The sequence below is a fragment of the Staurois parvus genome, unplaced genomic scaffold, assembly GCF_062004578.1.
Source record: "Staurois parvus isolate SC_StPar_1 unplaced genomic scaffold, SC_StPar_1.0 ptg000544l, whole genome shotgun sequence".
Classification (NCBI taxonomy): domain Eukaryota; kingdom Metazoa; phylum Chordata; class Amphibia; order Anura; family Ranidae; genus Staurois; species Staurois parvus.
Window position 1 is genome coordinate 2,523,992 of NW_028318340.1, and position 16,099 is coordinate 2,540,090.

A 16,099-nucleotide genomic window follows, 5' to 3' on the forward strand; every position below is an offset into this window, starting at 1 on the left:
ATTACAGCCAATAAGGTTTACACCCAATAGGGTTTATAGTTTTTTTTAATTGCACTTTTGTTGCACTTTTGTTTGTCAAAAAGCAATATTTTTCAAACCTTAATTGTTCAAACCATAATACCATAAATAAGAGCATGTTATTAGATTTTTACTCCAGGAGTATATAATGAGTTTGGCAATTCTAAATGCTTAATTAATGCATTACAATTTACTGTAACTAAACCCATTTGATTTTTGTCAACTAAAAGTTGACTAAAACAATTAGGATGACTAAAATACCACTAAAACTAAAGCAACTAGGATGACTAAAATACCACTAAAACTAAAGCAACTAGGATGACTAAAATACCACTAAAACTAAAATGGCATTTTAGTCAAAAGATTATGACTAAAACGAAATCTACATTTGACATAACAATTCACAGTGGTGTGAAGTATGGTAATACTCATCCTTGTTCTACTGTAAAATGTACTATGTTATATCCATCCACTTTATACTATGCTATATTTAAAAAACATCCACTTTATTCCCAACCCCCAACTGGTATCCGTAGTTCTTGTCCCCCCAGGCGGATACCTATAAATAATCCAGCGCATCCAAAAAGTCATACACCCTCCCAAACTTTTTTGGGAGGGTGTATGATTCTTTGAAAGTGCTGGGATACTTATAGCTTGACCTGAAGATCTGTGTGAGCGGCCACTGACCCTAGCTGAGGGCCAGATAAAATCTTGCAGTGGGACAGATTTGGCCCATGGGCAGTAGTTTGGAGACCCCTGCACTAGTTAACTCTGAAAGTTAAAATATCATTGAATATTAAGGGAATTCAAAAACAAGGTGTTTAAAGTTAAACCCCGGGATTTATGAAAAATACCCTTGCAGTTGTTGGTCCTGCAATGTATGTGATGATGTCAGAGTTTGAAAGCCAGGCGGAGCACTAAAGAGTGGCTTTAAGGGACTAGTTTTACAGCATGGTGGAAGTGAGAAATATGTTACGTTTTACAGCTTATTCCTCTACCCCAAAAAGTTAATGAACAGTTAACCCTTACAGTGTGGGGAAGCCCTGTTGCAAGGGAAATTTTTGCTGCTGTCTGGAATATGGCTTTAAATAATTTTTTTGTTAACTTCAAAGTAACAGTGGTTCTGCTCTGAGATATTTCTTGATCGAACTATGCAGAAAATAATGTACAAAAAACAAATATCCACATCAGTTTTTAGTTTAATGCTATTCTCCAAATATTATTTTCGTGTCAGTGGTATAACTGAAGTATTTAAGTAGTCTGGCCCACTTGTTTTTTTAATCTTACTGTTAAGCAATGATTTGTAGAAACTTTATGATAGAAACTTTCAAGTTTCCTTTTGGCCTCTCAGTGGGAGGTCTCCACAGATGGCTTTCTCGCTGGTACACGCTGTGCTTCTTATAAGTTCTAGTAAGGGAAGATTTAAGGCTGAATCTGACAATTTGAAGATTTGGATTAGTGTACTATAAAAAAATACTGCTGACTTCAGCAGTGTCACTTTAACCTTCACATACTTTTTATCATATATGCTTGATACTAAATATTTTTAGAGAAATGTGTGACAAACGGTAAGTGATGATGCTGCAAGGAAAAAATAGTCAGGTCTTCGGAAGACTAATCTGAAATCTTAGAAATAGCTTTTCTCTTGTTACCTTCACTTGTTCACTTATTTAGCATGATTTAAATATTTATAATGCAGCTATTTTTAAAAACATTAATATGTTGGAGGGTGACTGACTGCCTCGTGACCATAGCGAGCAGCTGAACCGACCCCCAAAGTGAACTGACATTCCGGGCAATACGGTATTTTGCCCAACGATTCTCTGCAATGTATGCATGGCGGGCAGAGACAGTCCCCCTCTCCTCCCTCCTGGCTGCATGCCTTCGCCCCTCACCCCTGGGGGTTTGAGATGCTAACCTCACCTTTTTCAGTCCTGACAGCCAGGGGACTTCAGTATAATTCTCTTACTCTCTTTAAAGCAGCATTGTGACTGAGTAAAGACACCATGAGGCTGGATGTGGTTAATGTTCTTTCACTGGAAAACCTCAATTAACAACAGGGCTCTTCCTGGGTCACAGGCCCCAACACAGTTCCATCAGCTGCAAGAAACATTTGGTGTTAGGCCCTGCTGGAGGCTGCTGGGGTCTTCTGCAGATGGGCATTCACTCCTTGTAGGCCTGCTACACTTCTCTTTCTGGGATAGGATGGGGAGAGACCAAAGGGTAGACCAACTCCCAAAGTCTTCTTCTTGGCCTGTACTGACCCACTGTAACTTTCCTTCTCTCTTGGGATTAAGATGGGGAACCCCAGGGCACCCAATCTTGCCCCAGAGGGGGAAGAGCAGGAACACAGCAGCTGGATGGCACTTCTTCACCTTTCTCTCCAGTCTGACTCCCCTCCCTCCCTGGTTATGCATAAACTCCCAACCTTCTCCCAGGGGAAGGAGGCATCTTAAAGGGGACCTGCTCTACCACCTGCCTACAAACATTTTTTAGGCAGTGGTGGAAGTAGGTTATCAACTTTTTGGCTTCAGAACTTATGTGGATGTAGATGTTAAAAAAGTTGTTGCCACCAACACCAGCTAAAAAGAAATCTGGCAAATCCTGAAAAGAAAGTTACTTTGCAGGTCAAATGCAGTTTAAAACAATACAGCTTTGTTATACAAAATGACAATCATGCACAAATATAGAAAATGTTTCCTCTACCACTCAAAAAATAACAATATTGTCATAATAAATACCCCACCTAATGGTCCAGACCCCGCTCACATCCTTATAGATGCAATAGAGACTGTGAAGGGATTCTTAAAATTAACCTTTAACATGGAACCCATGCACTTTGCTTGGATATCATTGCAGTGTTGGCAAAATGGCCTTTTCCTACTAACAGCAACACATGCACAAGTCTACAGGAATTGCCTAATTCATGGCAAAAAACAAATATCCAAGGAAGGTCTTGGCCATTAGGAGAGCATGTCAACACGATTTGTTTACATGTCTTGTGAACTTCATCAGGACTAATGGCAGTTGGTGCTTCACATTTTATTACTTTCAATATGTTTTTTTTTTATCAAATATGGCAGTGAACAACTCTGTCTGTGGGTAATCTAGTTTTGTGAAACAAAGGCAGTTACTACTGTTCCACTATGCTTGTGTACCTCTGCACTGATACATCATCTCACATTGCAAACCCAGCTTAGCAATTTATGCCTGCTATTGTTCATTTCTCATTGTGCCTGTTATTGTTCATTTCCCATTAGTAAAACCGTATCAATATGTACCCGTTGGAAGCACTGTAAACCCAACACTTTCACTGAATCTGCTGTAGGGTGGTCCTACATATTCAAACTTCCTGAAACCATGGACAATTAGTGCCCTGTTTATCCTAATCAGTGCATAGCTGATTTAAAGGTTCCTTTCTGTGCAAAGGTTCTTGCTCTGACATGTTTCTCCCCTCCTAAGGCTTATTCATAGAAGTACTTTCCCTCACATTTGCAGTCAATAGAAAAGTGCTGGTGCTGGTGGCTAGTTGAGAAGGACCCTCTTACACTAGTGGCCAGTGGAAAAAAATGCCCCCTAAAATTGGTGGACAGTGCAGAACTGCCCCCTCACATTTGTGGTCAGTGGAAAAGTATTCCCTTTCATCTGTGGTTGGTGGAAAAGTGCCTACTGTGGAGAAGGGCACCATATATTGGTGGCCACTTCAGAAGGGTACACCTACATTGATGGCTAATCTGGTGGCTAGTTCAAAAAGGCCCTCTTATTTTAGTGGCCAGTGGAAAAATGCCCCCTCACATTGGTAGACAGTGCAGAAGTGCCCCCTCACATCTCTGGTCAGTAGAGAAGTGCCCCCTTACATCTCTGATCAGTGGAAAAGTGCCTGCTTTCATGGTGGTCAGTGGAGAAGGGCACCTTACATTGGTGGCCAGTTGAGAAGGGCACCCTTACATTGCTGGCCAATGGAGAATGGCTCCTTCACACTGGTGGTCAGTGGTGGAGTTCCTCCTTGTTGTTGGATAAAAAAACACTGCCAGCATGCTGGTTCTGACAAGTGTTGTTGGCCTTATATCTATGCAGGCACCATCAGATTGGAGTTCAATTTACCACTGCTCAGGGAACCACTAGCAATCTGACTTTTGATTTGTCTCAGTTCAGTTTGTTACTGCACACAATTGTTCATTCCCATGTTTTTATAAAAAAAAACCTCAAAAAGCCAAAATGAAAGTGGTCCGAAAGCCTAAACATTTTATATCCTAAGACATTCGTTGCATTAAGGTAAAACATGTTTAGGCATCGGTTTTGCCCCCCCCCCCCCCCCTTATACTGTACTTGCCCGAGCTCCTTTTCGATCCAGCGCTGTGCACATCTCCAGCTTTTCTCTCCCCTCATTTCCTTGTGTCATTGGCTTTGCTGTGGGACCTGCTGCTGTTAATCAAAGCCAGTGATGGGGAATTGGGAGGTGCAATCTGTGTCAATGGATGCAGCAGCTGGACTTGGGAGCTTGCATGCACAAGTGCCCCAATGTGAAGTGGCTTTCCATGGGGGCACTGAACAGAGACGAGGAGCAAGGAGCGCCAGTCGGGGACTCAAGAAGAGGAGGTTTTAGGCAACTACTGTGCAATTCCATTGCACAGAAGAGGTTAGTATAAAGATGTTTGTTATTATTTTTTATTTCCTTTACAATCACTTTAATTTAATAGTGGATATTGCCTTGTCAGTTGTTTGAATGTGTTATTTTTTCATTACATTTGCTTATGCTTTAAAAAGAGAGTTTATTAACTAGAGAAATCCAGTTGTTAATATAATTTGTAGCACTTCATATAAAAAGTTAAGCAATGCCAAAAAGAAAAAACACAAGGTATGAATATTTCATTAGGTGCATTTGAAATTTCTCTAATAAAAATGTTTACTGTCTTTATCATTTCCCAGGCAGCACACAGATAAATTGGAAGATGCATTTTCCTGTTTTTGAAACAATTTAATATGCTAATATATCATTTTTGTAAACCTAAATAATCTGTAATGAACCAGACATTAGACATTGACTTGTAAAGTGTAAGCTGTAAAGAGTAAGCAGTATTTAATGTGTCACTGTATAAGAAGGTGCATGTTGTGTTAGGGAAAGGTGGTAAATATTACAACAGTAATTACAATGCATAATTTAAAAAGAATTAAATGAATGGGATTTGCTAATTAGAAATCAGTAGCAGTAGTACAGTCCTCAAAACAAACATAATGTAACTATTGTATTCATATACTGTAGTAATTCCCTACCTTATACTTAGAAAGTGCTTATGTGGATGCATTTCCCAAATTTACCTCTGAAGAATGTACTTCTACTCTTACTGTAGCAATAAAGGTCTTTTAGGGCCCATGCACAGATGTCTGTACAGCGGCAGACTGATCATTTAGCCACTCAGGCAGTGTCCGAGGGCCCAGGGTCAGTAGGGGGCCCCATGAGATGCCCCTGGTACCTTTCATAGGCTTTTTTGGGTGTGGTTTGAATGTGGGTGAGGACACAGGGGCCCCATGATCCCCTATTGCCCGGTGGCCCCATGAGTTGTCAGTCCGCCCCTGTGTCTGTACACTTTTTTTCAGATCCAAATGTAGCTTTATAACCAATGTGTCCATTAGTGATGGTCTGAACACCCCCTTGTTTGGTTTGTGGTAGAACATTCAAACCTAAAGAAAGTTCTACAGTGAACATTAAACATAATGCAAGTCTATGAAACTCGAACTTGTAAATTCAAAAGTGTCAATTTTGAATTCTTATATGCATGTATTGGCCATAAAAGTGGTATGGGGACTCGGGTACTGCCCTGAGAGACATGAATCAATGAAAAAAAAAACATTTTAAAACGTACCGTTTTTAAAGGGGCAGTTATTTTTCATTGCTTAAAGTAAAAACAAAAAAAATGAAAAAAGCCTTTAATTATGATGCCTGGAGGGGGTCCCCTTGACCACTTACCTACTGGGCACTTATACCCCCTTCCTGCCCTGGCCAATTTTCAGCTTTCAGCACTGTCGCACTTTGAATGACAATTGCGCAGTCATGCAACACTGTACCCATATGAAATTTTTATAATTGTTTCGCTATAAACCAAAAAAGAGCAAAAAATTGGGTTAAAAAAAGTTTTTCTTTGTTTCTATTATAAAATTTTGCAATTAGGTAATTTTTCTCCTTCACTGATATGCATTGATGAGGCTGCACTGATAGGCAGCACTGATGGGCACTGATAGGCAGCACTGATGGGCACTGATAGGCAGTACCGATGGGCACTGATAGGCGGCACTGATGGGCACTGATGAGGTGGCACTGATAGGCAGCATTGATGGGAACTGTTAGGCAACACTGATGATGCTGCACTGATATGAAGCAATGATGGGCACTGATAGGCGGCACTGATTTGCACTGATGGGTGGTACTGACTGGCAGCACTGCTGAACACTGACTGGTGGCACTGCTGGGCACTGAAGGGTGGCACTGCTGGGCAGAACTGAAGGTGGCACTGATGGGGGCACTGCTGAGCACTGGTGGGTGGCACTGCTGGGCACAGGTGGGTGGCACTGCTAGGCACTGATGGGCACAGGTAGGTGGTACTGCTTGGCACTTGTGGATGGCACTGCTGGGCACAGGTGGGTATCACTGGTTGGTGGAACTGCTGGGCACTGATCATCAGGGCACTGGTCATCTGTTTTCTGACAATTGCCAGATATAGGCAGTACTTTCCTCATGGTGTAACAGCGTGAAGAAAGTGCAGCCGACAACCGGCAACTGCATTTACCCGGTGATCTGATGTGTCATTGGACACAGCTGATCATGTGGTAAAAGGCCGCTGTGATTTGGCCTTTTACCACAGCACGTGATCAGCTGTGTCCGTAGGACACAGCAATCATAGAGATCGCCTGGTGCGCGCCGCTAGGGGCGCATGGGAGGGCGTCATATGATGTCCTCCCAGAACTGGACAACTGTTCGGCTATAGCCCGGTTGTCAAGTGATTAAACTACCTGCAAAGTTGCACATCTGTACAATGTATAGAACCTGCTGCAGCAGGACTGACATTTTAAAACAAATTACATATTTATATGAAAGAAAAAAAACAGCGTGGGGTCCCCCCCTTATCTATACCAGCCTCTTTAGGTCCGTTAGGAAGGTTAGGAGGGACCCCACAGTAAAAAGTGTTCTGGGTTCCCTCTAAAAGCCATACCAGGCCCTTAAGGGGAACCCCACCCCCAAAAAATGGGGGGAAGAAAAGCATGGGGTAAATTCCTACCAGACCCTTGATCCATGCACAGGCCTGGCAGGCCAGGAAAGGGGAGGGGGGTCTAATGAGGGGGCAGTGTCCCCATGAAGATAAGGGCCTCTTCCCCACAACCATGGCCAGTGGTTGTGAGGGTCTGCGGTCAGGAGGCTTATTGGAATCTGGAAGCCCCCTTTAAGAAGGTCCCCTCCCACGTTAATGAGTATGGGGTACATGGTACCGCCACCCATTCACCAAAAAAAAATGTAGTGTAACAAACGACAGGAGACAGTCTTTTGACAAGTCCTTTATTAAAAATAAAAATAAAAAAAGTCCAAAATCATTCATGATGCCTGCCGCCATCACTGACCAGTAAAAAGAAAAAGAAAAAAAAACCCCGTTCCACCCTTGACACTGGCTCCCGCTGTCTGACAGCTGCACCAGGATGACAGTTCTTAAATCGGGTGAGAACGTCACAAGGGCGCGGGATCACTCCTCGCCCCTTGTGACATTATTATGCCCTGTGATTGGCCAAAGCATAGCACCTGACCTGTGGACCATCACTTGTGTCTATGCATACAAGTGTTTAGAAGCATATTCTACCACTGCATTCCAATCTGTAAAAAAAATGCCAAAGTTGTACTCTGGAGTGCATATTTTGAAGTAATTTATATACATTCTCGCCTAAAGTCATGCAAGTGCATGTACCCGCGTATGTGAATGAATTCATTCTAGTGACTAGAATGTATGTTTGTCACATGTGAGTTAATTTACATGTGTATGCTTCTAAACACAGTACATGAGTAAATGTATGTACTTTATAAGCAGGGGCAGACTGACAACTCATGGGGCCCCCAGGCAATAGGGGATCATGGGGCCCCTGTGTCCTTGCCCAAACTCAAAAACAACTATAAAAAAAGGTACCAGGGGCATCTCATGGGGCCCCCTACTGACCCCGGGCCCTCGGGCAGTGCCCGAGTTTCCAAATGGTCAGTCCTCCCCTGTTTATAAGCAATTACACTTGCACACAGGGTTAAAAATACTGGTTGGAATTTCAGTGCAGCAAAGAAACTGTGTTGTCATTCCAAATTGATTGGGTTACACTGAATTTTTGGCAGCTAATTTTTCTGTGCTTGCAGTAATTTAAAATGGAGAAAACATTTGGAAATGTGCATGTACTAGAGAGATGTACTGTTTTTTTTTGTATTTGTGCCCAGACATACACTTTTAATAAATACACTATATTGCCAAAAGTATTGGAACACCCCTCCAAATCATTGGATTCATGTGTTCCAATCACCTCCAGGGTCACAAGTGTATGAAATCAAGCACCTAGGCATGCAGACTGCTTCTACAAACTTTTGTGAAAGAATGGGTCGCTTTCAGGCGCTCAGTGAATTCAAGCGTGGTACCATGATAGGTTGTCATCTGTGCAATAAGTCCATCCCTGAAATGTTCTTGCTACTAAATATTCCACCGTCAATGGTACTTGCCTGACTGCTTTGTGGCAAATGTAAAGTTTGGTGGAGGGAGGGGGTATGGTGTGGGGTTGTTTTTCAGGAGTTGGACTTAGCCCCTTAGTTCCAATGGAGGGAACTCTTAAGGCATCAGCATACCAAGACATTTTGGACAATTTCATGCTCCCAACTTTGTGGGAACAGTTTGGGGATGGCCCCTTCCTGTTCCAACATGACTGCACACCAGTGCACAAAGCAAAGTCCATAAAGATATGGATAAGTGAGTTTGGGGTGGAGGAACTTGATTGGCCTGCGCAGAGTCCTGATCTCAACCTGATAGACACCTTTGGGATGAATTGGAGCGGAGACTACAAGCCAGGCCTTTTGTCTGATGTCAGTGCCTGACCTCACAATTGCGCTTCTGGAAGATTGGTCAAACATTCCCATAGATGCACTCCTAAACCTTGTGGATAGCCTTCCCCAGGGATCGACTGACCATTTGGAAACTCGGGCGCTGCCCGAGGTCCCGGGGTCAGTAGGGGGCCCCATGAGATGCCCCTGGTACCTTTTCCATAGGCTTTTGTAAGTTTGGGCAAGGACGCAGGGGCCCCATGATCCCTTATTGCCCGGGGGCCCCATGAATTGTCAGTCCGATCCTGGCCTTCCCAGAAGAGTTGAAGCTGTTATAGCTGCAAAGGGTGGGTCAACTCAATATTAATCCCTACGGACTAAGACTGGGATGCCATTAACGTTCATGTGCTTGTAAAGGCAGGCAATACTTTTGGCAATATAGTGTATGTAACATCTGCTTTATAGTGCTTTGCATCAGCTATGGTAGAGTAAAAAGGCACTATTTAGTTACATACCAGTTAACCTGTCATGTTTTTGAATTGTGGACGTGTTTTAACCACTTACCCTCTAGCAGATTTTCCCCCCTTCCTGACCAGGCTATTTTTCATGGTACGGTGCTGCGGTACTGTAACTGACAATTGGGCAGTCATGCAACTCTGTACATACATTTTTTGTAATTTTTTTTCCCCAAAAATAGAGCTTTCTTTTGGTGGTATTTGATTACCTCTAGTTTTTACTTTTTGCGTTATAAACAAGAAATAACTGACAATTTTGAAAAAAAAATATTTTTTAATTTCTACTAAAAAAACATACCCAATAAAGAAATGTAAAAATAAAATGTCTTCATAAATTTAGGCCAAAATGTATTCTGCTACATATTTGTAGTAAAAAAAAAGTGTATATTGATTAGTTTGTGCAAATGTTATAGTGTCTACAAACTATGGAACATATAGTGGATTTTTTTTTGTTTATTTTTTATACTAGTAATGGCAGTGATCAGTGACTTATAGTGGGACTGCCATATTGCGGCAGACATTTTTACACTAATTGACACTGACGCTTTGTGGGAGCCAATTACACTAATACAGTGATCAGTGCTAAATATATGCACTGATCACTGTACTAATGACACTATTTGGGAACATCTGGGGTGATCAAAGGGTTAACTGTGTGCCTAGCTGTATGCTTGGTGTACACTAGGTGGAGTTGTTACTTGGGGAAGTGAAAGATCCTGTTCCCAGCTTTGCAGGGACACATGGTCTTACACTTCCCTCCCTGTTAGAATAGAGCTCTGCCTTGTTTAGTTAGGCAGAGCTCTCTTCTTTGTCCTTCTTCTTTGTCCTGCATGACGATCAGTGGGTGCTGGCGAACATCTGTCCACCAGGACTCACAGATTGGCTTCCACTGTGAGTGTTCAAAGCAGAAGAGAGAGCGCCCCCTATGGCAGAAGTGCAAAAGTGCTATAGGGCGGTATTCAAGTGCTTAAATACATCTCTTTGTTAAATTATCTTTAGTATTTTTGAAATAGTTACATATGATATTCTATTCAAACTAACAGTACTTAATCTGTATTACTGACTTATAAAACATTTGCAGCGAGGTGCTCTGGGTGTTCTTATAGTGGGGTACCTGCAGTTTGCTGTTCTTGATTATCAAAAACTTGAGTGCCGTGGAATATTCTCATCCATTCCCACAATGCAGTGCAGTGCTCTTACAAGTCAACGTTTGCATACTGCAGGCACAAGGACTCTCTTTGTACTAATCAGAAGGTTTGGCAGCCATAAATAAAAGCTTACATTGTGCATAAAGTAAATTTATGTTTTGATTGTAAAATTCTCTTTTCTTATTTAATTGAACTTGATCTATGAAATTAGGATGCACAAACTTGCTAGTGCTCCAATGCCTCATGCAAATGGTCAAAAAGGCAGCTTTTAGAGGTTTTTTTTTAAGCCCCTGAAGACAGGGGCTCTATTTTCATTAATGTGTACATGCACATTGTGATTTTTAGATATGTATTTTAGAGTAGCATTCAAAGGCATAAAAAATGTCCCAAACCTGCATTCATTGAGAAGCTTGCTATCCAAATGTAGGCACATGCACAGGTAAACACATACAAACATGTGTAAACACGTGAAAATGCATGCAAATTCTAGTGGCCTACAAGATATGAATATTCTGGCTTTCGTGCATGTGCTTGTAAGTGCCATATTTTTCTTAAAAAAAAAATTACACATCAAAACAAGCATTTTTTTTTATGCTGAATTTTTGTCAAGCTCCTGACAGAAGGATGCATTATAGAAAAGAGTATTTAAATACACCTGTGCACATGAAGTCTAAATCAAATTATGAGAAAAATACCCAATTCTTGATTACTTTCAGGAAAACCCATCTCATTCAGGAATGCAAACGTTCTGCAAATTTCCAATTAATTTGCATATACGGCAAACAAAGATGCTATACACTCATGGGAAATCCAAGTATTTTAATAAGGAAACAGAATAAAGTGGTAAGCCTTAGAACATAAAGGTCAGCCAATATCAAAGTAATTGTTTCAATGTAAAATTCTACAGGGATACAAGTTGTTTTTTTTTATATATATAATGACTTGCAGTCCCTAAACATAAAACAGCATCAATATTTGTACTTGAAACTATGCAGCTTTCTGTTCTAGCAATCGAGATTTAAACTAAATGAACAGATACCAGCTGATTTTTTTAGAGCAACAAATTAATTTAAAAAATAAAATAGACTTTGACATTGTACAGTATTCCACCACTGTGAGCTTGGGACATATTTCATTTGAAATAATTTTTAAAGCCCTTTTTATTTAAACCAGTTTTATCAACATATGATAGTTATTTTACTTTTCTTTAAATATCTTGTGTTTCTCTTTTCTGTTGGCTTTTATCTTTTATTTTGACCATGGAATTAGGAAAAAATGATCTGTGGGATGGCTATAACATGACATAGAGTACAAATCTTCTTACTTTGTTCTCTTTCCCACAATTCTAAAAATATCAGTGCAAAATTAGATTTAATATTTTTTAAACCAATTTAAATATCTAGTGCAATAAGATTTGCAGAGGGGAAGATTTTCCCTGAACATAGTTTGTCTGGTTCTATTAGTAATCAGGAAATAAAGTTTAAATTACTCTCTAGGTGTCAAATCTTTTAGCTCAGGCCTCTCCTTCTTTGGAGTGGAGACCGCCAGCACAAAAGAGATGAGTATGGAAACAATGGGCCACAGCCTAGCTTTGACGTCAGACATCAGTCCCCTCGCTCCCCCCCTGGAGGCCCCCTCTGATAAATATTTTGCTTTATTTTATACTTTAATTTTTGCATAATCTTTAGGACAGTCACATGATCCACAGGGTTCTTTTCTTCCTGTGATCTTCTTCAGCAGTGATTGGCCCTGGATGCCACAGAGAACAGTTCTGAGGTGTTAATATGAATAAGGGATGAGCCTGATCAGTTGAACCAAATAGCCAGATTTGGCCACTTCACCAACCTGACCAAACCTCTAGCTTCTGTAGCCGGAAATCTTTCATTTAGTGGAGGAGTTATTACTACCTTCCTTCAGAGGAGAGTGGCCAGCAACTTCTATTTATAAGTTATTTCTTAATTCATTCATTGATAATGAACTTGGTGCCAAGGCTGAATTTCTGCATAGCCTATATAAGTCATGACTTAAGAAGACAGGACTGCAAAGAGTGGCTCACAGCCACTCACATAATATATTATTGTCAGCAGTATGAAGACAGCGTTGTCCAACATACAGGCTGAAGATGATAAACTGCTCCCCCACTGCTAATGCTTGATGCAGATAGGTGTACCACCCTGCGTGCTCTGGCATGCGGTTCCCCATCCCCCCACCCCCCAATACTTTGAGTGTTCATATTTAGGATCGAGGGTGCACTGGGCATGCATGGCTATTCACTTGGTGTTTAGCAACAGGGGGTGGGCATGCAGTTGAACATGACTGGTGGGGGCAGAAAGCAGGCATGTTGGAGGGTGGAGTGACAGACGTAACTGTCAGAGCAGAAAGAAAGTGGTGGCCCAGGAGAAGGGAAGTTGTGGCCTACTGGTTGCCCACCAACAATCTGTAACATGTTCACTAATCTGTAGTATGCTTGTGGTGCCCTCGCCCCCTCCTCACATGATGGTACTGAAACCAAGGTGGCTGCCCTCGTGCACCCCCCCCCCCCCCATGTCACAGGCCTGGATATCCATAATACGTTCCCATGTATAGTAAAAGGAACCACATTTCTGCACCACTTCCAAGCGTAATCCAGCTGGGTCTGCACTGTTGCTTCCCTGAACAGTCTGTCCATTACTGCCAGTAGAATTCTGAGTCCATAAACCTATAACTGAACTGCTAGCAGAGAGTTCTAGGTGTACTGGTGCATTATGGACAAACCGTCTCCTTCACCTTTTTACCTTGAGCCTCAGCAACAAGATGGTTGTCCTGATGATAAATCCAGTCCTGCTTAGTGCATTAGAGAATATAGTAGTGTGAAAAAACTGTTATTTTCCTAGAGAACCATTGTGTTTCATTGCTGTACTGCATTGCAAGCTTTTATAGCAAATAGTTGTGCAAGCATGACCATGTAATGGCAGATAAATGGGGCCTGAATAAGAACGGGATTTCCTTTTCTCTGGAAATATCCATTTAGCCCTGATTTGTCAAGTTGCACTATCACCTAAGAAGTGCGAAATGGAGCTTAAGGCATGCTAAAATACCCTGGTATAACACTGGTTTTGATCACTTTAGCATGGTTTAAGAGCACTTTAAGGTAAGTGGTATTGCTGCAGCTTGATAATCCAGACTCTTGACTGACTTTCTATTGTGCTAATTGAGATTTCTAAATATATGTTTTCTAAACTTCTGTTTTCCTCCCTAAATAGGGATCATATGGGCTGAAATCAAGCAGATGTGGGATGGAGGACTTCAAGATTACATCCATGACTGGTGGAACTTAATGGATTTTGTGATGAATTCATTATACCTAGCAACTATTTCACTGAAAATTGTTGCATATTTACGGGTACAGTAAAAATAAATTGTTGGATATTGACATTGACAATACAAATACGAATCTAAGGAGTTGATAATCTTAAAAAGCCAAATTATCTTACATTAAAAAAATCATAAAAATTGTAAAATGCATTTTATTGTATGAATAAAAACAAATGTTTTATAGCATTAGGCACTTAGGACCGGGTAGTGCTTGAGCAGGGCTTGTGAAGTCCTTATTGCACTTAGAGGCTCTTCTCTCCTTTTCTAAAACACAAAACTAGCATAGTGCCTGATGATATCCTAAAGGTGAATTGGTTTCAAACAAAAGACATCTGTACCCATAAACACATTATGATAAATATGGCATAAAGCAGTGTTTCTCAAACTCATCCCAAAGTCACACCGAAAGTTTGTTTTGTGTCTTGCCATAACGGCAGATGCGCTTCATTACTGAGACACTAATTAATGAAACATTTATACGCACAAGCCTGAAAAGACTTGAGACACATTTATCAAACGATGTTATAATGGACCAGTGGCTCATTTAGAGGTTAGGGTAGAATAGTATAAAGCAGTATTAAGGCCAGTGGTCAGGCGGTTAGTTTACCTTTTTGCAGGGTTTGGTTTTAAGGGGTAGGCTAAATATTAGGGCTGGATTGAATATATTGGGACCAGGTTAACTGTTAAAGGTTATGTGTTTATGGTTGGGTTAGTGGTACACTTAATTTAGTCTATCTCCATTATACATCTCTGTAAGTGTATCCACTCAAAAACACAAAGTAAGTGTCGGAGTAGGTAAGGGGAAGATGGGCTATATAGTACCTGTAGGGAGAGTGAAAAACATATTTGAGCATGGGTTCATTTTATGAATTACATATTATTATACAGGATTTATATAGCGCCAACATTTGTAAAATACACATTCATTTGTAAAAATACATAAGTAATCTTTTTCTCTTTTTTTCTGTTGTTGGCAGTACAATGCAGAATTAAGGATTCGAAATGACTGGGACATGTGGCATCCAACACTGGTTGCTGAAGCATTATTTGCTATCGCTAACATCTTTAGCTCTTTGCGTCTGATTTCATTGTTCACAGCTAACTCTCACCTGGGTCCCCTTCAGATTTCTTTAGGAAGGATGCTTCTCGATATTTTAAAGTTCCTTTTTATATACTGTCTTGTGCTACTTGCATTTGCCAATGGTTTGAATCAATTGTACTTCAAGTACGAAACCAACACCTTTGATAACAAAACCTTGAACTGCACTGGCATCCGTTGTGAAAAACAAAATAATGCCTTCTCAACGTAAGTTAATGTTGATTTAATTTTTTACAATAGATGGTAAGCCTATTCACGCATATTTCTTACCATTTAGATGTTTCTCAAGAGGATGTGTCATGACTGACTGAAAGCATTTCTGAACAATGTCAGAATCAGTCTTTTGCAATAGAAAGTCCTAGGGCAAGCTGAGTAGCCTGTCAGTAACATACAGTGCAAGAAGCAAATCTTCTAAATCTTTAACCCTGTGTTAAGACAATGTTCAAATCTAGTTTACAACTGATAATGAGATTTGCCAGCACAGCACAGGCAAGTTTATTTATGGCAAAACCAGTTCACCAGCCCCCTCATAAGCAAAGTAAGTTAACAAAAAATACGTTTGTATCAAAAAAGAACATTTAAAATGGTATGCAACATTTTTTAAATATGTTTTTAAGTTATGCTAAGTGAATGAAAATATGTAACAAATATAAAGTAGGCGTTATCCCAAATTGACTGCAGAAATGGAAGTACAATTTCAATTATATGAAATATCACATGAGTTGCTTTAGTAATAGGACCCTGTGATGCGCAATTTGTGCAAACACTTCAGAATGTTTGAAAAATCTAACTCCCAGCCCACTTGTCATATTTACCTTTGCTCATTTTGCCTTAAAGTATATTGTAACAGAACCAACCCCAGTCTGCGCTTGGGTACTTCCGTTAAAATACCGCTTCCCTGTCCGAACACCGACCA

At 40.7% G+C, this 16,099-nt stretch overlaps 1 protein-coding gene across 3 annotated transcripts in view; it reads left to right on the top strand.

Annotated features, from left to right (window-relative positions):
* TRPC4 (transient receptor potential cation channel subfamily C member 4) overlaps positions 1–16,099 on the top strand; it is a 256,992-nt gene that overhangs the window by 216,377 nt on the left and 24,516 nt on the right. For all 3 annotated transcript variants that reach the window (XM_089690825.1, XM_089690823.1, XM_089690824.1), the window contains 2 exons: positions 13,973–14,112; positions 15,062–15,390. In XM_089690825.1, coding sequence (XP_089546951.1) covers positions 13,973–14,112; positions 15,062–15,390 — 469 coding nt within the window. The remainder of the gene's footprint in view (positions 1–13,972; positions 14,113–15,061; positions 15,391–16,099) is intronic.